At 59.2% G+C, this 22378-nt stretch overlaps 1 protein-coding gene across 1 annotated transcript in view; it reads right to left on the reverse strand.

The window, feature by feature from the left end:
- Positions 1-22378, reverse strand: part of CAMTA1 (calmodulin binding transcription activator 1) — an 850989-nt gene that overhangs the window by 69466 nt on the left and 759145 nt on the right. Inside the window, exons 10-12 of the mRNA XM_047869348.1 lie at positions 19831-21677; positions 15400-15526; positions 9633-9767 (exon numbers count right to left, since the gene is read on the reverse strand). Of these exons, the coding sequence (XP_047725304.1) occupies positions 9633-9767; positions 15400-15526; positions 19831-21677 (2109 nt within the window). The remainder of the gene's footprint in view (positions 1-9632; positions 9768-15399; positions 15527-19830; positions 21678-22378) is intronic.

Consider the following 22378-nt stretch of genomic DNA (forward strand, 5'->3'; position numbering starts at 1 on the left):
TTTGTTTCTCCGCTCTGCCACTGATTTTTAAAACGTCTCCTGTGATTCTTATTAAGGATAGAACATCAGACACATCCTTGCCTGTCACTTTTTGTTCTCAAACAAAGGACTTCGGGTTCACAAGTGTGGAGCGTCAGCAGGTTACTGCAGGGGAGGAAGCTGGTCTTCGGCCTGTCAGACTGTTCTCGATGGCTTGTTGTCACAGGCGGGGGACAAGGTCGGCCGGGCTGCTCAGACGGATCAGAAGTGTGTGTATTTTTAGGAGCTTTTCAAAGGAGAGGCCTTGCTCTCAGCCCCGGCCAGAGGCTGTTTTGCCTTCTCAGTCTTGGGCGGGGGACTGGAGTGGAGGGAGGTGTCTCCCCTCACCCGGCTCTGGGACCTGCAGGACTCAGTTCCTCCAGGAGGCCACAGCAGCTCCTGTGCTGCCCTTGCCCTCTTTCTCCTTGCTGATGACGCTCTGAGCGTCAAAGTCTTAGGATCACTGCTCCCCACTGCTGGCTAAATAGATCCACATCTTCGTTCTTTTCCAGGGAGATGGATTCTGGAAGCCAGTTGCTAGGAAAGGCCGAGGAAGCCGCAAAATGCTGCCTTGACCATCTGTATCCCCAGGCTTGCCGGTCTCTTTGGGGTCCCAGGTTTGCCAAGAGGGCTTTCTTTGAGGCTACGGCTTCTGGAGCACAGCTGACCCACACTCTAATGATGTGGTAGGGTAAAGGGAGCCCAATACAATCAACTGAGGAGCTGGGGGTACAGTTGCCCGAGCGGGCCTGCCAGGCAGTCTTTGGAATCTAGAGGATTCCTGCATTCTGGCAACAACCAGGGGTCAGGGCTGAGAAACCCACTTCCACAAGCCTTTTGATGGTAAGTCACAGTTTGTGCATTGAGGCTTGCCCCCAGCCCCTGCACCCCAATGGGGAACAAGCGGGAGAGAGTTTGTCCCAGGGACTCAGAGCGGGTTCAGGATGTCTCCCTGGGCCCAGGGTCAGCGAAGCTGAGTTCCTGAGGGCCCGTAGGCCTGTGGGTGGAGGTGTGGGAGCTGTGGGAGGTATGGAAAGCGCAAGATCTCCTAGGCCAGGTAGGAGTCTGAGAGGCTCCTGGGCCTTCCTCTTTTGCCCTGGACTGGGGAAGGCCATGGCTCTGAGCTCAGAGACAGGTCTGACACCATCTTATCCAGAACTTTCAGCCCCTTGTCTGGGTTCTTTAAACTCACGCTGTTCCCCCTCACCTGAGGGTCTTCCTACCTGAGGCTTCCTCTGCTGGGAATGCTCTGCCCCACCTTTCACCTGGCAGGTGACACGGCGGCCCATGTCCTTTTCCTTGAGAGGATCACCTCCTCTCAACTTCTTCCTGACTCCCTGGCTGCTTCCTCTCAGCCTCTTTGCCAGCTCCTTTCTGTTTGACATCCGGATGTCTGGGGGAGCCTATGGTGGACCCTGCGCCCCCCCCCCTCCTCCCTTATCTACACCTTTTCATGGAACAGTGGCATTTAGACTCATGACTTTCAATTCCATCTATGAGCCCATGATGCCTAAATGTTATCTCCGTTCTGGGTCTCTCCTTGGCCTGCAGACTTTCAAGTGCACACTGGGCAACTCTAACAAGGCAGTAACAAGTCATAACGTGACCGAGGCCAAACTCTCACTCCCCATCTCCCACACCTGCTGCTTCTTCTTCAAACCCTTCCATCTCTGGGAATGATGCACGGTACCCCAGATGTTCAAGCCCCAAGCCTGGGGACGACCCGTCATTCTCTCTCATCCTCACGTTCAAATCATCCGCAGAAGCCTTGACTCTACTCCAAACCCCAACCTGTGTCTCCCGGGCTGCATCGTTACCAGCCCTGTCTGGGCCCCCATCATCTCTTGACTGCACTGATGCAAGTGTCAGGTGGTGTCCTTGCAAGTGAAGACACGGTCCAGTCTCCATGAGGCAGCTGGGGGTGTCTCAAAACATAAACCCGAGGGTGTCGACTCACCCTCCCGTGGCCCCCACTGTCCTCAGGATAAAACTCCAGCTCTCTGCCTTGGCTGACGGGCTGCACGTGGCCTGGCCCCTCCTGACCTCCCTGGACCCATCTCGTTCCCTTGCACCTTCCCTTACTCTGCTCAACCACAGAAATCTCCTCGGCTCCCCCGACACGCCAGGCTCGTTTGTTCTTTCTCTGAGGAGCTTGTTCCTGATATTCCCTCAGTGTGGAAGGTTCTTCCCCTGCGCTTACTGTGGCTGGCTCCTTTCCTGTCATACTGTCTTCCCAGAGAGGCCTCCTCTGACCCCCCCAGCCTACAGTAGCCACCCTGGCACCCTCTACCAGGCCACCCTTTTTAAGTGCCCTGATGTGTCCCTTTGTGATCTGTTCGTTGTCTTTCTCTCCCACTGGAATATAAACTCTACGAGCCTAGAGCAGTATTTGGTGCCCAGCAGATGAAGAACCAACGGTCCTGGGGGAAGGAGGCAAGAGGAGAGGCGGGAAGACTGGTTTGCACGTGTGAGGTCATGCTGGGCCGCACGAAGGTGGCGGACAGGGGATGCGGGGAAGCGAGAAAAGCCAGGGGGAGAAAAGCACTAGGTTTTTGGTGACGGGGTGCGGGGAGGGGGTGAGCGGGAGGTCTCGGGGTGACTCCTGGCTTCCTGTGGTTGGACTGCCCACTAGGATGGGGGATGTTTAGGAGATGGAGGTGTGGGTGGGACAACAAAAGAACAGCAGTGAGTAACTTTTGCGACGTGTTGACTTTGCCCAAGAGAAATCTGAGCAGACCTGTCCGGGGGTGGGGGTGGGGCGGTTAATGGATGGTTCTGGATCTGAGAAGGGGCACAAAGGAGGAGACACTGCACCTTTACCTTTATATACCATAAAGGGCACCCTGGGTAAGGACAAACCCTCAGGGAGAAGAGAGTGGCCCAGGAGAGAGCACCCCATCGTCCGCTCACTGTCATTCAACTTGTGGGCCCTTGGCAACTCTGACCCCACTGACTGCCCCACCCTCCTGTGAAGCCCTCTAGACTCTAGGCGCTAAGACTCCATCCTCTCCTGGTTCCGCCAGCTCCCCTGACTGCTCCTTCTCAGTCTCTATCATGGGCTCCTTCTGGAACCTTCTGTTAATGTCTGTGTAGCCTGCTTTATCCTGGGGCACTCTCTTCTCCCTCTGTCTCAGAATATGACCTTATTTGGAAATAAAGTCTTTGTAATTCGTTAATTAAAGAGATAAGCAGTTATAACGAATTTATACTGGATGAGCGGGCCCTAATCCAATGAATAGCACCCTTCTAAGAAGAGAAAATGGGGACACAGAGATACACACAGAGACAAAGTGCCATGTGACAACGGAGGCAGAGATTGGAGTCATGTTACCACTAGCCAAGGAACGTCAAGGATTGTCAGCAGCCACTAGAAGTTAAAAGAGGCAAAAAGGATGCTCCTCTATTGCTTTCAAAGAACGGCCCTGCTGACACTTTGATTTTGAACTTCCCGCCTCTAGAACTGCAAGAGAATGCATTTCTGTTTTTTAAAGAAAGTTTTTGAATATCCATTTATTTTTGAGAGAGAGAGAGAGAAAGACAGAGAGGGAGACACAGAATCCGAAGCAGGCTCCAGGCTCTGAGCCGTCAGCACAGAGCCCGACGTGGGGCTCGAATTCACGAAACGCAAGATCATGACCTGAGCTGAAGTCAGACGCCTAACCGACTGAGCCACCCAGGCATCCCAAGAATACATCTCTGTTCTAAGCCTCTGCGTCTACGTCATTTGTTACGTTGGGCCAAGGAAACTAATGCAATGGTCAAGGACGACCGGGTTGATACTGACCACCGGACGGCCTGGGAAGCTGATGCTTCAAAAACACCCACGTCTGCCCAAGCCCTGGAGCCTCCCCGCCCCCCACCATGGATTTAACTTTGTTTCCTACCCCAACAGCCAGGATGAACTTGCTGAGGCTGCCTCCTTGGCCTCGGCAGAGGCTGGGCTCCTCAGTGCCATTTCTCTGCAGGGCCCCATTTGTCACTGCCGCACGGAGGTGGTGAGGCCCAGCTCCAAGGTGACCCATTCCCTGCCACACAGAGGAGCTCTACACTCATCTATATGGTGACACGGTGTGGCCCCAGTTGCTAACGCCAGGAGATCACTTCTCCAGGAGGCATCTGAGGACCAGGCCCCTTGGGCCCTGAATAAGGAGGGCTAAGGACCGACACCCATCCCCAGTCTGTAACGACACGGACCCCGCAGAGACCGATTATGGGAAGGGCCCTCATGCTTTGATGCAAGGCACTGGCTGGGCAGGCTGCAGCTCAGAGAAGGGGGTATCCCTGCCACTCAGCTTCAAGTCCCAAGTAGAAGACTGGGTCAAACCAGCTTTGTCTACAGTCACCTTGTCTCTGGAGTGGAGCCTGGGGCCCACGAAGCAGGTTAGCTCCGGCAAAGAAGCACCAGAGAACCATGAGCTGACCCATGCCAGAAGAATGCCAGAGTCTCCTGGTAGCGCCCACTGTTACTTGCGGGGAGGACCCCTGTGTCCAGCTCCTCAAGCTTCTCCTCCCAAGTCCTCCCAGAGGCAGGTGCGGGTGGGCCCTCGGGCGCTGGCTATGGATGGAATTCAAGGCAGCTCTCCCAGCTTAAGACAGTTCACTCTCGCTCTACGTCATAGCTTAAAAACGCACGTGAATTTTGTATCCTACTCCATAAAATTTTAGGTAAAACTTACTTTTAGTAAAACTGTGACATTTTCAATTATTTACACCCAAATTACTTATTTAAATAATGGTTTGGCTCTGGGCATGTCCTCTCATGTGGACAGTTCGGCGTCACACAATAGGCACAGGAGAGAGGGACTGGGAGATGGGCTGTTAGTCTCCAGGAGGGAGGGAGTGGGGCCAGGAGCAGCTGACACCCTGGAGTATCACTAGGGGAGGGAAAAAAACATCCAGAGGCTTGGGGGGGGGGAGGGGGAGGGGGGAGGGGGCAGTCTCACAGCTGGAATGGCCAGCCTGTTGCCACTGGGCTACCCCCTGTGGTCTCTAGGTCAGTGTATGGCCTCTGGCTCCTGGTGGGGGGAGGCTGCCTTTAGAAACCAGCTCTCAGGGGAAAGGCTGGCAGGACCATGGCCACAGGCAGCCTAGAGGTGGGAGGCGGGGCTTGGGACCACCCCAGCCACGAGTCTTCCTTCTTCCTTCTGTTAGCATAGAGGGTTTGGTCAGAGCAGAAAGCCAAACCCCGGGACCAAATCTCACTTTTCCTTCTCTCCACCTCCTCAGTAGGGAGGACCTCTCCCTACTGCTCTCGGTCATCCCAGACATCTGACCCGATGCAGGCTGCCCTGGGGGGCGGCCTCCTGGGTGGCCCCCTGGGCCCTGGGGAGTGTCCACCTTGCCCCGAGTCTTCCTATGCAGGAAGATGATAAAGACAGCTGTAGCCCCTGCTCCCCACCCTGCTGGAGAGGACAGGGTCCCTCTCCTGCCCCCGAGGGTCAGCAGGAGGCCTGCCCAGATGGCCAGCTGATGAGCCCCAGAAAGCTGCATCCGGGCCTCCCCCCAATCCTCTTGCCCAGGCAGAGGCTCAGCTGCCTGAGGAGCAACTGAAAATAGAGTCTACGTATAAGCGGCTTAGTGGGCTTCCAAGAAGGGGGCCGCTGGGGTTGCCGTGGGGCCGGAGGGACCGCGGGGGCTTCTCGACCTGGCCTTGGGGAGGAAGAACAGGGCAAGAGAAAGAACAGGGCACCCAGAAGTTCTACTCATTTCCTCTTCCAGGGACAGGAGTCACTTAAAGGTGTCCCAGTGCCCTTGGTTAGATGTGAGCCCCACCCCCCCAGCTCCAGAGCCGCAGTGTCAAGTGGCCTGGGTTTATTCTCTTCGCAAACACAAGCACAGGCCAGACCATCTAAACGGACTGCACATCCTCCCCGTGCACGGCAGAGCCCTGGCTGTGTGTATCTCCAGGACCCGCAGCGGGCAGGAGAGACATTTCCCAGAGCCCCTCCCAAAATGTCTCCAGGGTAAACTCACTGCCTCACTGTCTCTAGCCTGGAAGAGGTGCCATTGTCTTCCCAAAGACACAGCTAGCGGCTTGCCCCAGACCATTCTGGGGGCTCCTGGCAAACGGCCTGGGGTCAGGCATGGGGAAACCTGTTCTGGATTTGCACCTTTGGCGTGAAATGGTGAAAATGGTAGCTCCCAGAGTGGCCTGGCCGGAGGCAGCCACGGTGTCATTCATCCCTTCAGCGCTCGCTGCGCCCCGCCCCAAGATACTCCTTTTCATCCCTCTCGGTTTAGCGGATGCCTGCTCAGATTTGATGTTTTAGGTCTGGGAAGCCTTCCTGACCACTGGGCTGGATTAAACTCTTTTGATGTGTCCGGTGGGCACTCATTTACTCACACATGAGTTTATAGCACAATTACATACTGCGGCCTGCAACCTGCCAGCCCGCGCTAGGCAGTGGGGGTCCAGGCAGACCCGGCTGGGGGGGGTGGGCAAGGGAGGAGAAGCCCCCTAGATCTGGGGGAGGAGCTGCAGCTCCTGGGACCCACGTGATGCGCTTCCTAAAGTCTGCCCCGAGCCAGCTAAGTGGCGGCGACAGCGCGCACCCCCCCCCCCCCTTCTCCCTCCTTCCGCGGTCTCCGCGTCGGGTGAGGGCTGCGCTCAGCTGGGATTTTGGGGACTAGGTGCCCAAGCACCTCGTCGGAGACGATCGCCCCCGACCCGGGCCGGGCGGCTCAGACAAAGGCTGCGCCACCGCCGCCGCCCGCGCGTGCGGGTTCGCTGCGCTCCACGCTCGGGCCCCCACGCGGCCTTTCGTCTGGCAAAACAAATCCATTTTAAAAATGAAATGAAGGCACAAATCCTCTTCCCAAACATTTCTCCCCCACTGGGATGGTGGAGGGGGCAAAGCGCGCCCCCACGATCGGGAGCAGGGCGACGGGTGCGGGGAAAACCACCGCGCGCGGGCGCAGCCGCGGGGCTCCCCGCGCCTCGCGGGTCCCGCAGGGCTGGGGAGAGGCGCGGGGCCTTGCCGCAGTCCCGGCGGGCGCGAGGGGAGGCGAAGGCGGCCGGCCGGCGAAGCGCCCCTGCATTGCGGAGGGCCGGCGGGGCGGGCGGGCGGACAGGCGTGCGCGCGTGTGCGTGCGTGTGCGTGCGCGCGTGTGTGTGCACGCGCGCCCCCCGGCCGCCGCGCCCCAGTTTGCTCGGCGCTGCGGTCCTTCGCCCCCTCCCCTTTGCACCGCCTCTCCTCCCCCTCGCCGCCGCGGCGCGCGCGTCCCCACCTCCCAGCAGCTCCCGGGGCGAATCTGCCCGGTAACCGCGGGGGCGGGAGGGGAGGGGCGCGGAGGGGAAGGCTTCCGCCAGCCTGGCCCCTGCAGCATCTTCCCCCACACCAAGTTCTCTGCCAGGCCGCGGGGTCGGCCAGAGGCCCCGCAGACCGCTACCCTCGGGGCTGTCCCAGCTGTCCCCTTTGCACTGGGCAGATTAAGCCCTCGCGCTGCGGTTCTGCTCCCCCCCCCCCCCCCACCTCCCCGCACGGTTATTATTTATCAGTCTGGTGAAATGCTGGGAAAATTTTCCTTCCGTGGATAAGGCACTTGCACTCGTTTAGGGAAGGGGTCTTAGGGTTCCTCTGCAGTGGCCACCCCTCCCTTCCTATTACTTGAAAGGACACCTGGTCGAGACCAAAGGGAGAGGGATTCCTGAGATCTTGCGGGGGCCCTGATCTGTTCTCTGGGCCGGGGTGGGCCTGCCACGTCCTTCCCCCAACTCCTGTCATCTCTCCAGGGCCTGAAGGATGCTTATCTCAACTGGAGGCCTGTGGAGGTCAGAGCTCCAGGTCCCCTCTGGAGGTGGCTGCTGGGGAGCAGGTGTCCAGCTTGGTAGCAGGCTTATCGCCCAAGGGACCTGGTGTGGCGGAGGGCTCAGAAGTGTGTCTGTAATGAGACAAAGATGATTCTCCTTGCCCATGGTCTGCCTCACAGCCTCCCTGCTACAGCTTGCTCTCTGGCTTCCGGGGGGCTGGCTGATGTTTCCTGCGCTCCGAGGTACCGCCTGGCTGAGACTTGGCTCTCTGAAGGGCTCCAGCTCCCAGGCAGGTCCTGCGCTGGTCCCAGTATCCTTCGGCCTGTCCTGGCGAGGTGACCTGGTCACTCAGGGAGAGCCAGGACTCTGCAGACTAGCCTGTTCCATTTCCCATTTGTTCTGCAAGGCTGAAACCGGATTTCCTGAACGGGAGCCCCTGGTCACCCTGCCCTTCTCTGTTACATCCTGCAGGACATCGTCACAGCTCTGGCTGGCTCCAGTCTTGCCCAGGGTGGCTGCCAAGGCCAGCCCGGTGCTCCCACGCAGCTACTGCCAGGGTGCAGATGCCTGCTGACCCAAGGCCACCTCTGGGAACAGCTCAGAGGGTTCGGCGGCCAGGGTGGCCGCCAGGCACCCTGTCATTGCTGGAGCCGGGCTGGGATGAGGCTGATATTTGCACACTGGGTTCAGGAAAGCTGCCCAGGGCACGTGCCCAAGCCCAGAAATCCCCCGGCAGCCAGCAGCAAGGGGAAGTCTGGGAGGTGAGAAGGCCAAGGGCTGCTGTGCACAGGAGAGAGGTGCTTACGGAGGGCCCAGGATCAGCTTGGGCAAGGCCCACACCGCAGGCTGATGGAGGTCTTTGGCCAGCACCCCACGGACAGGCCCTTCCGCTAGCCGCCCTGATACTGATGCGTGTGCAGCCATTCCTCCCACTCTGTCTGGGGGCAGAGAGCAGACTGCCAGTTCGGCTCCCCACGCCACTTCCGGGGCTTTTGCTGGGCATGCCCAGGCTGGGAAGGGCAGCCTCTGACCTTAGCACCCCCCACCTGTCTTTGCCAGCTCTTCTCTGCAGAGGCTCTGGTACCAGCACTCACTCATGTTCAAGGCCGGTGGCTCTCAGAGAGCCGTGCTTGGACAGCAGGTCCTGTCTCCTCCATTTGAGCCTTTTGGGGCTCTCTGGCCCTCCACCCTCAGCCATGAGGATGATCCTGGGCTTGTTTCAGATGCTCTACAGGGCACAGGCTAAAGTAAAAACAGCCTAGAAGCAGGGGGTGACAGGTGTTTGAGGGCTTTCCATGAGGTTTGGTTTGTTACCCATAAAAAGCAAAAGCACTTAATACACAGCACCCTCTCCCGCCCCCTCCCCCGCCCCCGCCCCCGCAAAGCCGTCCTGTCCAGGCCTTAGATCAGGAAAGGAGCCAAGCCAGAGCTCCCTCCACCCAGCTTCCCACATTGCTTTCATCTCTTAGAGGCTCGGGGCTTGGTGACGGCCTCTGGGGGCTCTCTCTTCAAGGACATCCTAGAAATTGGCGTGGGGGGGGGCAGTGGCAGAGGATGGACAGACCCCACTGCTCAAGGTCTGTCCAGAGAGGAACCTCTTAGCAACTCGGGGGCTTGTCTGGCCACTCACATCCCCTGGCAGGAGTGACAGCCGAAGGCCCAAACCCACAAACTTCATTCTGTGCCAGGGGAGAGATCAAGGTTAAGGGCAGGGACTCAGTGGGTCCTTCCGTGGTGGAGACTTTCACTCCAAGCAAAAGTAAGGGAATCCAAATGTTTCCTTCTTTTTCACACCCTGTGCACAGGGTCCCCAAGTGCCCCTCTTCCTCAGCACCTGGCAAGGTGACCCGAGCGCTGTTCTTACCGTCCAGTGACAGCCAGTCATGCTGGGAGGAAGGGAGCGTGGGCAGGGCCCGGGCTTTGTACTCAAACACCACTGAGTTGGAGATGATCTGGTTGTTGAAGGCAACTTGTAGGGTCACAAGACCAGTGTCATGGGCTGAAAGCAAAAGAAAGAGAGGTCAGGGCGAGGGGCGGGGGTGGGCGCCCTTCACCTTGACGTACTACACAAGAACCTGGAGTGCCCCCTCCCCACTCCCCTTCACGGGGTAACCCCAGCCTCCGCCTGCCCATTCCTCAAGGCCTAGACGTAGTGCTTCTTCTCCCAGGAACCTTCTCTAGACCCCAGACTCAGCCAGGAGCCCCGCGATCACTCCTGCACCCGGCGAGGGCAGGTACCAGGAACTCGGTGCAGATTTGCTGAGTGAATGGATGAATGGTCCCCAACCCTGTCCCGTGGCTGCCTGACTTCTCCCCCATCTCATCCACCCAAATGGGATCCTGGGAAAGCATTTGCTTTGGAGTCTTTGTGTTTTTACTTCCCCCTTTCATCTTATTCTACAAGCTTGTCCTGAGGCACTTATCATGGCCTTCCAAGTATTTTCAGAACTTCCTCTGCCTCCCTGATGAGAGCAGGAGGTTCATCTGTGCCTGTGACTCTGGGCCCATGGGTGCCAGGCTGGGAGTGCCAGCCTGAAGCCTGCACCTCCCCTCCAATGCCTAGACAGTGGCCTTTGGGAAGACAGGCCCCTGTGGGGCTCATTCACTGCTCTGTCCTCAACACAGGGCTCAATGTATTTATTGGATGTATAAAGACTGGGACATTTGTACCGTCAGCAAGAAGAGAGCCCACCCCTGGCGGAAACCTGCTTCATGTCTGGGGTTAAGGCTTTGTGTGGCTCTTGTTGAAATATGGGGGGCTGTGGCCCACCGAGATGGCCCCGGGGGTCAGAGTAGGTATGTAGTCTGCTCTACCCTGCCAGGTCTCGTCCCCCGGTAGACATCAGGGTTGTGTGCTCCCTGCCCTGCTTTTTTGGAACACCAGATACCAGTGCCCAGGGCCTCCCCGGGACAGATTTCCAGGGAGGACGCACATAGGGATCGTGTTACTGTTTGGGCTCTTGGCTTTCAGAAGTTTACAGACTCGAGAAAGCTGTCCAAGTCAGCTGCTCCCCAGGGCAGAGTAAGTGCAGACCTTACTTCCCAGGGGAAAACCAAGTCCTGTGGCCTCTGTTCATCCCAGGTTTGTATTATGCCACTGTCCCCAGAGCAAGGGTCTTCAGGAAGTCACTGCCCAAGGGTGACAAGTGGGTTTTTCCCCTCTGCTTCCACCCTGGGGTGGTCTCTCAGCTCCAGACTACAAGCTGAGCCAACTGGCTCCATGGAGGGTGGGGGTTCCAGGGGACCTCCTGTGGTGTCTCTCTGGACAAGGGGTTCCCAGACAAGTCCAGAACCTCCTGAGGCCTTGATAGTGTCCCCAGGCCGACTTCCAAGTTCATGGTCACTCATCTTCCCTAGAGATTTGCCTGGTTTACCAACAGGAAGAAAGGACAGCACACACCCCATCTGAGCCCGCTCAGCTCTGCGCTCGGTAGCAAGCCACCTGGCCTCGGCTGGCGCTGGGGAGCCCAAGGCTGCTCTGTGACACGTGTTCTGGGCCGAGGGTGCCCCTCTTGTCCAGCACCTCCCAGCACTTGTACAGCCTGCAGTGATGCTGGAATGTGGCTGATTGAAAGCATCCCATCCTTCCCCAGAGAGACAGACAGAGAGGACCTTGCATAGTCTCCTGGGTCCCAGACCAGCAGCGTGGTGCACACAGGGACACTTCCTTGGCCTTCTCCCTCCCCCTCCTTGAGTCCATCGGCGAGTCCCGGTCCCTCCACCTCTCTGTCTCCACTGCCACCACTGTGGTCCAAGCTGCCATCATCTCCCGCCTAGACTCCTGCATTAGCCACCTGCTGAGGGCAAGCACAGTATACTGGAGACCTACCTGTTTCCTGCTGGGATGAGGTTGGGGGGCCACATTCCAAAGCTCCTACGTGAAACTGACGGGAATATGTTGCCCAGGGAGCTCTCCTCCTTAAGTCAGGAAAGATCACCCCTCTGCCCGCTTCCTCCGGTTTCCCTGTTTCTGTTCTTCCTTCCTACAATCTGTTCTCCCACACCCAGAATCATCTTTGAAAGACATAATTTAGATCACTTCGCTTCCCTCCTTAAAACTAATGGCTTCCTATTGCAAATAAAACCAAATCAAACTCCTTCCCATGACTCAGAAGGACGGACATCCTGGGTCCCTCAGAAGGACGGACATTGGTCCCTGCCATCTTCTCCAACCCTGCCATGTTCAATTCTCCCACCCCCACCCATATCCCCCCCAACTTGCCCCGCTATTTCTTTGCCTCCTTGTTTCTTTCTGTCTCCGGCAGTAAAATGTAAGCTCCGTGAGAGTGGGGCACAGGTCTGTCCTGATCACGTCTGCATGCCCGGGGCCAAGGTCAGTACCTGGCATGCATGGGGTGGCCACTCAACCGTTTGTTGAATGAATTGCTTCAAATCTCAGTGCCCTTGCCCACCTCATTTTGAATTTCACCCTTTGCCTTTGGTGACTGCCCAGGAACCCGGGGTGGGGCTGTGGCCAAAACAAGTCTTCTGGTTGGTGGCTACTGCTGTCTCCTCCTGAGCCCAAGGTGGGGGGGAGGGAGGAACTTTCCTGAAGTCCCCTTCACCACCCCTTCACCCTGGGCTCAGTGCCCTGACTTGGTTGTCTCTCTCCCGCTCTTGGAGCACGACTGCCATCTTGTAGGAGACAGACTCCGTGCTGTGTGTCATCATCTGTGGCCAGTGACAGTGGGGGACCGTGCTCCTGGTCAGGGTCCAGTCTCCTCGTCGGGTGTCAGGCTGGTGACTAGTGGCCACATGCACTCCCTGTGTCCCTTCTTCCCATGTCATTCCCAGCTCCTGAGGTCGCTTGGCTTGTGCTCACAGGCCTCTGGGCCCTTGTTTTGGGCGAGGCCAGCTTGGCTCTGCCTTTAGGTGTCCCTTCTTCCAGATCAGCCCATTTCCCTGCTCCCTTGAAGACTCAGGGAAGAGGTCTCCGAGCAGCCAGTATCACCCCCCAGGGCAGTGGCTTGTTTGTGTGACTGACTCCTCCCTGGACTGATTGCCCCTTGGGGACGGAGTTGGGCCAAGGGGCTGAGTCTTGAGTTTTGCTCCATTCTTTTTTTTTTTTTTTTTTTTTTTAAACTTTTTTTTCAACGTTTATTTATTTTTGGGACAGAGAGAGACAGAGCATGAACGGGGGAGGGGCAGAGAGAGAGGGAGACACAGAATCGGAAACAGGCTCCAGGCTCTGAGCCCTCAGCCCAGAGCCCGACGCGGGGCTCGAACTCACGGACCACGAGATCGTGACCTGGCTGAAGTCGGACGCTTAACCGACTGCGCCACCCAGGCGCCCCGAGTTTTGCTCCATTCTAGATGTGTACCAGCGCCTGGTGAACGATTCGGTGCGTGAAGGAATGCATGCGTACATCCAGCACCGTCTTACAGGGTGACGGGTTTTAATTTGGGCCTCAAAGCAGACGTGTCCAAAGGGGACCCTCTCTTTGCGGTCAGCTGCAGAACAAGTCGGTGCTCTAGCAGCGAGGCCTTGGCTCCCAGTCTCTGCCTGAACCTGTGGCTTCTCCCCCCCGGGTCCAAGATGTGCTGTGTTAGAGGATCCTGAACCACTGGGAGACACGGTGGCTGCCAGCTTTGGGGACCCAGGAATGCTCAGGGACCAGGACAGCCGCCTGCTGAGAGATGGAACAGAGTGGATCCCCTCTTCCCCTCGAAGCAGGAAGAGCTAAGGCTTCGCTAGTGGAGCCCCTTCACGACTTGAGCCTGTGAACCAAGTGCTTTATGGACCGTCCTTCAACTCTGCTCTTACCCATCTGGCAGCTGGTTTTTCAGATATAGAAGCCGAGGCCCGGAGAGGTCAAGGACTGAGAGCTAAAGTCACCAAGTGGTAACTGGCTGATCCGGGATGTGCTGTGGTGTGACGGATCCAGCACCCGGGATTCGCCAGGTCGTGGCCTGGGACAGAAGCCAGAGGGCGTGCAAAGGCCAGCCTTTTCTGTGGAGGGGTCAGATAACCTGGGACAGGCAAGGTCCGGGTCCTCAGCCAGGCAAGAGCCAGGTACAGGAAGTGGCTTCTATTTAGAGGCCGGGCAAGTCCTGTTCCAGCAGCAGGTGGTAAGTGGACAGTGTAATAACACGCTGCCCTGTCCCCCTACCCACCCCCACCCCGGGGTAGAGGTTGGGGGGGGGGGCGGGGAGTGATGGCTGCATTAGCCATGTGGCACTGAGCTGTGATAGGCTGACCCAGTCTGGGCTGGCATCCTGATGACTGTGCTCCCGAACAAACAAGGCTGCTGGGAGCAAAGGGGGCTGAATGGGTCCCCTGGAGCAGGGCCAACAGGGGGGAGGCCAACTTGGGCAGCATCCCTGGCTCCCTGGGATATTTGTGGTGAAGGAGGTGCTGGGTTCAGGGAGTGGGGTAGGGGAGGGCCGAGCATGTGAACCCAGTCCTGGAGCATTCTGGCCTGGCTGGCTGCACAGGGAATGGAGAGAGAGAAGAAAGAATGTTCCATGTGGACTCAGAAGCTCCAGGCTGGGGGGATGGTGTGGGGGGAGACAGACAGCTGGGGTGGCCCAAGGCCCCTGTCCTCACTTCTCTCTCTAACCTTGGGCCTCCACAGGGAGCACTCTGTCCTTCTGTAGATCCCTTGGCTTCAGATAACATGGTCTCTCTCTCCATTCACTGCCTGGGCAACCTGGACAGGCCGTCCCTGAGCTCATGTCAGCCAACGGGTCTTCCCAGAACCAGCACAGAGGTCAGAAAACAGGAGCTCTAGAAACGGATTCCTTCACAAATACTGATCTCCTTCTTGTGATATGTCAGACACTTGTAGGCCCTGGGGCCACACGGTGACCAGGAAAGACACAGACCCTGACAAATGGAGCTGGCGGGCCAGCGGGGAGATAGCAATGGCCAGAGGTCAAGAAGTTGACCAGACAGGGACGTCAAGCCCAATAGATGACGATGAAGCCCTGAGTGAGGGATGGAGAAGGTCAGAGCCACAGGAAGGGCAGAGGCGCTCCTGCCCCTGAAACTGGAAGAAAATTCTGTGCCTGCACCTTTTTCCGGGGGCAGGGCAGATGGCTTCACTTTCTCAAGGGAGTCCGTGCAGATTATTATCAGTTTGACAGGTCCTCCCCTGCTGCCCGCCAGGCCTTCTCCATCCCTCTCTGATCTGCTCAGTGCCCTGGGGGACTGGCCGTGTGGACCACACAGCTTGGGCTCTCTCATTCTTGTGGCTTCTGGTTGGCGGGAGCTGCGAGAGGCACGGGCCAGAGGAGAGAGAGCTGCCTGGCTGCTCTGACCTCAGGTGTGGCCCCCGTCAGGCCCCTCCACCGGCCCGGCTCTTACCACCAGCTCCTGGAAACTTTCAGGCTGAGGGTGGCTCTGGTCTCCTGCTGTGCCCAGTCCTGGGTGTGTCAACCCAGTCACTGGTTGTCCCAACAACCCCCATCATGTTCATGAACTTCAAAATCCCAGCTGAGCAGGCTTCATACCCCTTTGATCCTCAACCAATGACATTAGACTAGTGGATCCGGGACCCCTTCATCACGGCAGAGGAAAGCGAGGCCCAGAGTAGTGACGTGACTTGTCCAGCGTCGCTCCCAGGCTGCCCCTGCACCCGGCGCTCGGGGCGGGGGGGCCCACCCCCTCGGTAGGGGCACCGCCTCCTCACCTGGGCAGTAGCAGCGTAGGACCCCGGGCTGAATCAAGGACGCAGGCACTGAGATCTGGTCAAACAGGCAGCTGTAGTTATTGCTGGCTTCTTGCCATGGGCCTGTGATGAGAACCTTCACTCCTCCCTGAGGGAACAGAGAGGAGCAGAAAGGAACATCAGCCGGAGGAAGGGACAGGGACGCAGGTCTTCCAGGCTGAGAGGGTGGTCTGCGCCCCTGCCCCACGTGTTTGGTGAACATGCAGATTCTGGATTCCGGCATGCCTGGCTTTTGGGAACCACTGTGTCAGGACGGCAGCGGGAGGAGGAAGCCTCTCGGGGCGGGGGCGGAGGGGACCCCCGGATGCTCCTTGCCTTCCTCAGCTGGCATCCAGCATGGGGGCCAGCAGTTCTGACCCCTGACCCTCTCCCATGTGACTTTCTGTTCTAGGCAGAAGGGAGCACAGAGTTTTTCAAACATTTTCAGTGTAGGGTACATCTGAGAAGTGGCCAGGCAGGCGGGGAGCCCCGGAGGGCAGTGGAGGGAGGGCTTTTTCTGTCATTTACTTGTGGACAGGTTTCTGGAGCCCCGAGTTTCGAAACCAGGCCTGAGCATGTTAGTGTCACCCCAGGGACAGGGAGTTCTGGTGGGGAAACAAGGAAATCTCAGGATCCCCAGGGATGGGGCGGTGGGGCAGGGATGGGAGGTCGGGGACATGAATGAGAATGGCTGCAGAGATAGAAAAATGGGGGAGGAGGGCTCAGAGTTGGAGGAGCTCAGAGACTGTCCTGAGCCAGAGAGGGGCTTAGCGCTGGAGGCTGGGGATGCTGGCCTCTCTGGCTCTCCCTGGGTGGGCCTCCCCAGGCTTTGGCCACTTTTCCCAGCAGGGGGCCGGGAACGTGGCAGGACAGGGTTGAGAGCGCCACCTGGTGTCCAGGCTGCAGAAGACTGAGCGACATACCTACTTGAGACTGGCAGTGGAGGGGCTGCTGGGTGCAGGCCTGAGGCCCCCATTTCCCCCACCTCTCCAGGTCAAAGAGGCCAGATCCCAGCTCTCCCACTTCTGGCCCCTGCCAATGAGACACTCTGCCACGCAGTCACCAGTTCTTGCGTGGACTCTCCTGGGCACTGGCCCATCCCTGCCCCGGAGGGACCCCCAGCATCAACACAAGGCTTCCCCGTGGGCTACCCACAATGCTCCTGGAACCCAGAGCTGGCCCAGGGCTGGCCTTGGGCATCAGCAGCAGGAGGGGGTGTTTCCAGGGATGAGGTGAGGGTGTCTCTCCCTCAGCCCAGCACAGAAGGGGCTGTCCTGGATGGGCAGGTATTCCACCTGTGCTCTGGGATGGGCTGGGATGGTTTTGGAGAAGTCACATTAATGCTGGGCCACCAAAGGCTGGGGGCAGTGGAGATAGCTCAGGCCCGGAGCCCAAAAGCAGGAGGCCTGCCCCTGGCCCTCAGTAGCTGTGTGTCCTCAGCCAAGTGGCCCAACCTCTCTGGTGGCCCTTCTGGCCTTAACATTCCTCGGTTCTGATATATGGCTCCATAGGGAGATCTGGAGTTGTCAGGTGGCATTCTCGGGCTCACGGGCTGGGGGCTGGGTGCCGGCTGGGAGGTGTGCCATACGGCACAGGTAGAACCGCGGGCCAGCCCAGGGCAGGATCCTCCTTGGATCCTAGGAAGCGGAAGAGCAGTGGCTTCAAAAAGCCACAGACAGTTACCATGTGAGAAAAAAGGGGAAAAAAAAAATAACCCCAATCAATAGTTCCTGGCGTGAAGCTAGGACCGCTGTGAGGAACAAAGAACTGTAGAAATTACTGGAGAACATCGGGACCTTCTCCATGGAAACCGCTGTAGGATGGGCTCTGCGTCCATCAGTTCAGGGGGTGGTTCCCATGGCAACGCTCGCCTGGCTGCGCTTGATCTGCCGTGACGCAGGCACCTGACGGCTCTAATTGCAGCTTCCTCTGCCTGGTGCAGCCAATGGAGGAACGTGACGCAGAGGGCTTGGGGGAGGGGCGGGCAGCAAATGCCATCTGGGGTCTCTGTGCCCTGGGAGTCCTGAGATAAAGGACCCAGACTTCAGATGCACCCAGGGCAGATCCTGGGGCCCAGGGGCACCTCCAGTCTGTGTGTGTGTGTGTGTGTGTGTGTGTGTGTGTGTGTGTTGGTGACCAGCTGTGGCTGCAGGGGAAGAGGTGGATCTGGGAGGTGGGAGGGAGGAGCACTCCCGGAAGAGACGGCAAGGTGGCCTGGCCTTAGCCTTCCTGCAGAGTGGATTTTAGAGCTGGGCCAGGGTGCCCAGAGGCTGTTGAGCTCAAGCTCACACAGCCTAGGAAGCGCGCCCGAGCCGACAGCCACTGGGGCCTCTGCAGAGGCCTCGGTCGTGCGGCCACTGGGTTCCAAAGGGACCAGCTGGGGGGCATCTGTGCATTTTCCAAATCAAATTGAATTTGAGTTGCTCTTGTTTCCTGGAAGCCTCGAGGGCTTCTGGAAAACCAGGGCTGGACGCTCCTTCTCGGAGGTGACCGGACCCACATTCTTTCCCGCTCCTGTGCTGCCCTCGCGTGGCAGGCTGCTGAACTGATTTTCCCTGAGGTACAATGTGGGCACCTGCCGGTACTGGGGTGCAGAACAGGGGACCAGGTCTGCTAATAGCCCCTCACTAGTGCCCCCAGGTCCATGGAGGCCGGACTGCGGGCCTGCACACATGCTGGGGGCTGGCGTGCACAGGTCGAGGCTGGGGAAAGAGGGTTCCTCTCCCCTCCCGACAGGTCCCTGTAGGACTCGGGCTCCAGGCAGCCTTTCAGGGTCCTGAGGGCCAAACCTCCCAGGCCTAAGACCTGCAGGGCCTCCAGGCTACCCCTCTCGGCCATTTGCAGAAGAGGAAACTGAGGCCCAGGCAGCTAGGTCGCCCAGCTGACCCCTTGTGACATCCCCTCCCTGTCCCCCGAGTCACTTTCTTAAGCCCTGTGGGGGGCAGGCTGCTGGGCAGAGCTGATCTGTCACCCGGGGTGGGGGTGACACGTGGTGCCACTGAGCTCAGCATCGCTGACAGGGTCAAACTGAGCCAAACCAAGAGGAGGCCTGGTCAGAATTTTCCGGATTCTCCCTCTTGGGGGAGGGGCAAATGGAGGTGGACAGAAGAGGCAGGTGCTGCCTGAGTCTTTTACTCGGTCCTTAACAACAACCCAGTGAGGTAAGAGCCGCCATGGCCCGGTTTAGAGACAAGAAAGGCAGCCACCTTGCCCAAGGCCACTGGCTAGTAAGCGTGGGGCACATGCCATCTGGACCCAGACCCAGGAACCCCTTAGTCTGGTCCTGACTCAGGCATCACCCCGGGGAGCCCCTCAAGCACGTGGGTCTGTAACGTGCACAGGTTCTGGCCAGCGTGTCTGCACTGCTCGTACCTGGAGAACCTTCTGTGGCATCTGTATTCCTGCCTTGATGCCCCATGAGAGTCACAGTCTTTCGGGAGCGCCCTTCTCTCGGTGTGGTGGACAGCAGCCCCTGACCCTGGTGCCCAGGGGATGTGGCAGTGGGACCAAGGAGCTGTGGGCAGCCACCTTCCTGGGAGAAAGTGCCGACCTGGGCCCCGTGGTGACTGGGCCGCTCCCCAAGCACCTGGCAGGCGGGCTGGGAGGAGTCAGGGAGTGTGCCCCAGTGTGCAACAGGGCATTCGGGAAAGCTCAGGCCACTCTCTGTCCCCTTCCTGTGCCATTCTATCTCAGAGAGAAAGCCAAGATTTCTTCCTTAAACACTGTGCCACTGTGGCAAGACCTGGGTTTTCTGGGGGTGGGGCGGGATTCCGGCGGTCCTGGGCTTTGGAGCAGTGATGCTCAGTGTCAGAGGTCAGCCTGAAGGAACTGAGGTGGGGGGGGCAGTAGGCCGGGGCTGGGAGGGGGAGGCCACAGGTGGTGGGAGATCCCGGGTCACGTAACATGCCTTTGAGGTCGTAGAGGCCCGATTTACCCGAAAACGTTTCACGGCTGGCTTTACGGGACTATACCCTTCTCCTCAATTTGATGGGGATTTGTTTATGTTTTGTTTTGTTTAGCGAAGCAAATCGGGAGTAATGGACATGGATGATCTATGGTGGTGCTTTCTGAATTTGCTTTGTTTTGTTTTGTTTTTGCAGCCCTAGGACGTTTTTTCAAAACAGGCATAAAGCAAAGCAAAACTGTCCGTGGAATCCTAATCCGCAAGCCAGGTTCACAGCAGACTCTTATTCTGGCGGGAGCGGGAGGGCCACCTGGCCCCCAGGAGACCCTTGGCCTTCAAGTGGAGTCTGAGAGCCGGTGCTGGACAAAGGCCGCGGGGACAGAGGAAGGGGACAGCTTTGTATGGTCCACAGCTTCCTCCAAAGGGCAGCCGCATGCAAATGAGCCTCCCTGAGCCGAGCGAGGGCGCCGGTGGGCGGGTGGGGGAGGCCACGGGCGGCCCCAGCTTACCTCTGGGTAAGACCACTCCGGGGAGTAGTCGGTCACCATGAACACCCGTCCGCTGTGCTGCAGCATCCCCAGGGTGCCCTGCGCTGGGGTGGTGGAGACCACCTCAGCCACGTGCATGTAGGCCATGGTGCCAGCCCCGCCCTCGGCACTGGTCAGCTGCAGGCTCCCCTGCTGGGGGCTACAGCAGGGCATGCACATCTCCGCCTGGGCGAAGGGGGCGCGGGCCCCGTCTTCCGACTGGGAGAGCGCCGCGCCGTCCCCCGACACCAGCTGGTGCCCATAGATGGTGCCGCCGCCCCCCTCCACGGAGATGAAGTCGTTGATCAGGTCGGAGAACTGGCCGCTGAAGGAGATGTCAAAGTGGTCCAGGCTGAGCTCCATGCTGGAGGCGTTGGCGAGGCCCGGCTGCGCCACCGGGTAGAGTCCCTGCACCACGCCGCCCGGGAGCATGGGGACCCCGCCGGCGCTGCGGATCACCCCGGTGGTCTCGGGCTGCAGGTAGTGTTCGGAGCTACAGGCCTGCAGCTCCCCAGACTTGATGAGGCCCTCGCCCCCTTCGGCCACCTGCGAGGTCTCCATGGTGACCTCCCCTTCCGCAGCCATGGCCTGGAAGTTGGCCTGGAACTGCATGAGGTGGAGGGAGGAAGCAGACTCTATCCGTGTCTCCACGTGGCCGCTGCAGGAGCTGGTTTGTGACGAGGCCTCCGTTTTCACCGTGGGCATCACAAAAGTGCCCCCGGACTCGCTCAGGCTGCTGTGGGCGTTCTGCTCGATGGGGAGGGGCTTGCTGGCGTCCTGCAGGAAGAAGCTCGGGGAAGGGGTCTGGTGGACGTGGGGGCTGCGGCCCGTCTGGCTGAAGCCGGACGCGTAGTCCTTGTTGGAGTCTATTGCACTGAAATCCATCTGCTCCAGGGTGGTGCTGGGACTCAGGCCACCGCCCGACGGAAGGAGGCTGGAGCCGGCGCTCAGGGTGAGGGAGCTGGAGGCCGCGGCTGCCGCCGAGGAGGAGTACGCTTCTTTGGCCATCTGCTGCTCGAAGGACGTGTCCTCGGTCTTAATCTCCTTGGCGAGGACGGTGGTGAAGCTGAAGCCCCTCTCCACTGGTGGCGAGTGCCGCACGTTGGTGCTGACCATCTCCGCTTTCAGGCCTCCGCCCCCGTACGTCTGGCCCTGCTTTGGGTTATTGAGGAAGCAGTCAGGGTCGAAGTTCATGGTGGTTTCTGGGATCTTCCGGCCACCGTCGAGGGTGGTGGAGAGGACCAGCTCTTCGGACACGTTGGTGGGCAGCATCGACAGGCTTTCCGAGCCGCCCGTGGTGGGGAAGGCGAACTTGTGGCCGTCGGAGCTCACGGCCAGGACGAGGCCCTGAGAGGCGTCGGGCGAGAGGAGGTGGTGGTTGGGGCCGGTGGTGGGGGACATGGTGTACACGGCCTCGTTGGTGACCTCGGACATGAACACCGTGGCGCTCTGGGACAAGCTCCCCATCACGGACGCCACGGCCATGCTGGACACGCCCGTGACCGCAGGGCTGTCCACCATGTCCGGGTCGCTGTTGAGCCCACTGCTGATGGACACGGGGGAGCTCTGGGTGGTGTCGGGGACCTCCACCTGGTTGGTGGACGAGACCTCCGTGCTGTTTTGGTGCAGCAGCACGGGCTTGGCCACCTTGCCATTCCTCTTCTCGCGGCTCGGGCCCTTGCTGTGGCTGTGCTCGTGCTTGCCCTCGGACACGTCATTGTGCTGCACCTCCGAGTGGCTCCCGTACCCCCCTGTCCGCGGCTCTACCTTCGGCGAGATGATCCGGTGTTTGGCACTGTTGCACTTGTGGTGAGCGCTGCTGCCCGCTCCTGCGGAACGAGAGGCACACGACACACGCATGCGCGCGCACACGCACACACACGTCCACGCACGCACGTGCAAACAGAGAGTCAGAGCCGGGGCCCCCGTCGATCGTGCCCCTGAGCGGCCGGGGGCCCAGGCAGGCCGCTGACCCCTGGGGCTGGCGCGTCACCCACGCGCAGGGTCGCGGGGTCTCGCACGTGCCCTATGGAACCGCCCTCCAGAAGGGGGTGGGGGGGGCGGGGCTTTTTCCTTGATGCGCTTTTCCAATGCTAGTGATAGCGCCTCAGGACATAGGCGGTTGGGAAGGACAAGGGGGAGAGTCTGTCATCCTCCAGGAAAACCCTTGCCGCCTTCAGAGACAGACACCATTTACCGAAACAGCTCTTGCCGGCCAGGGTGGGCGGTTCAGCCCAGAACGGAGGCCGCGTCCCTCTCCCCTGCCCCAAACCGGGCATGCCTGTTCAGGCTGCGCAGTGTTTCTTTGCAGAGAGCAAATGCACTCTCTCTGCATTCGCTCTCGGGCCCCAGGACCAAAGAGGGTTCTAGACTTTGCTCCAGAGGCAGAAAGGTATCTGCCCCCCTGCCCCATTTGGCCAGCCTGGGTTGTGTCCTCAGCTCTTCGTGGGTCAAAGTCCCTCTAAGACCCAAGCAAAGGCAATGCCTTAACCCCTCCCCCCGACCCCAGCTCAGTGGCAGAGAGGGAGAA

This window comes from Prionailurus viverrinus, chromosome C1, assembly GCF_022837055.1.
Source record: "Prionailurus viverrinus isolate Anna chromosome C1, UM_Priviv_1.0, whole genome shotgun sequence".
Lineage (NCBI taxonomy): Eukaryota > Metazoa > Chordata > Mammalia > Carnivora > Felidae > Prionailurus > Prionailurus viverrinus.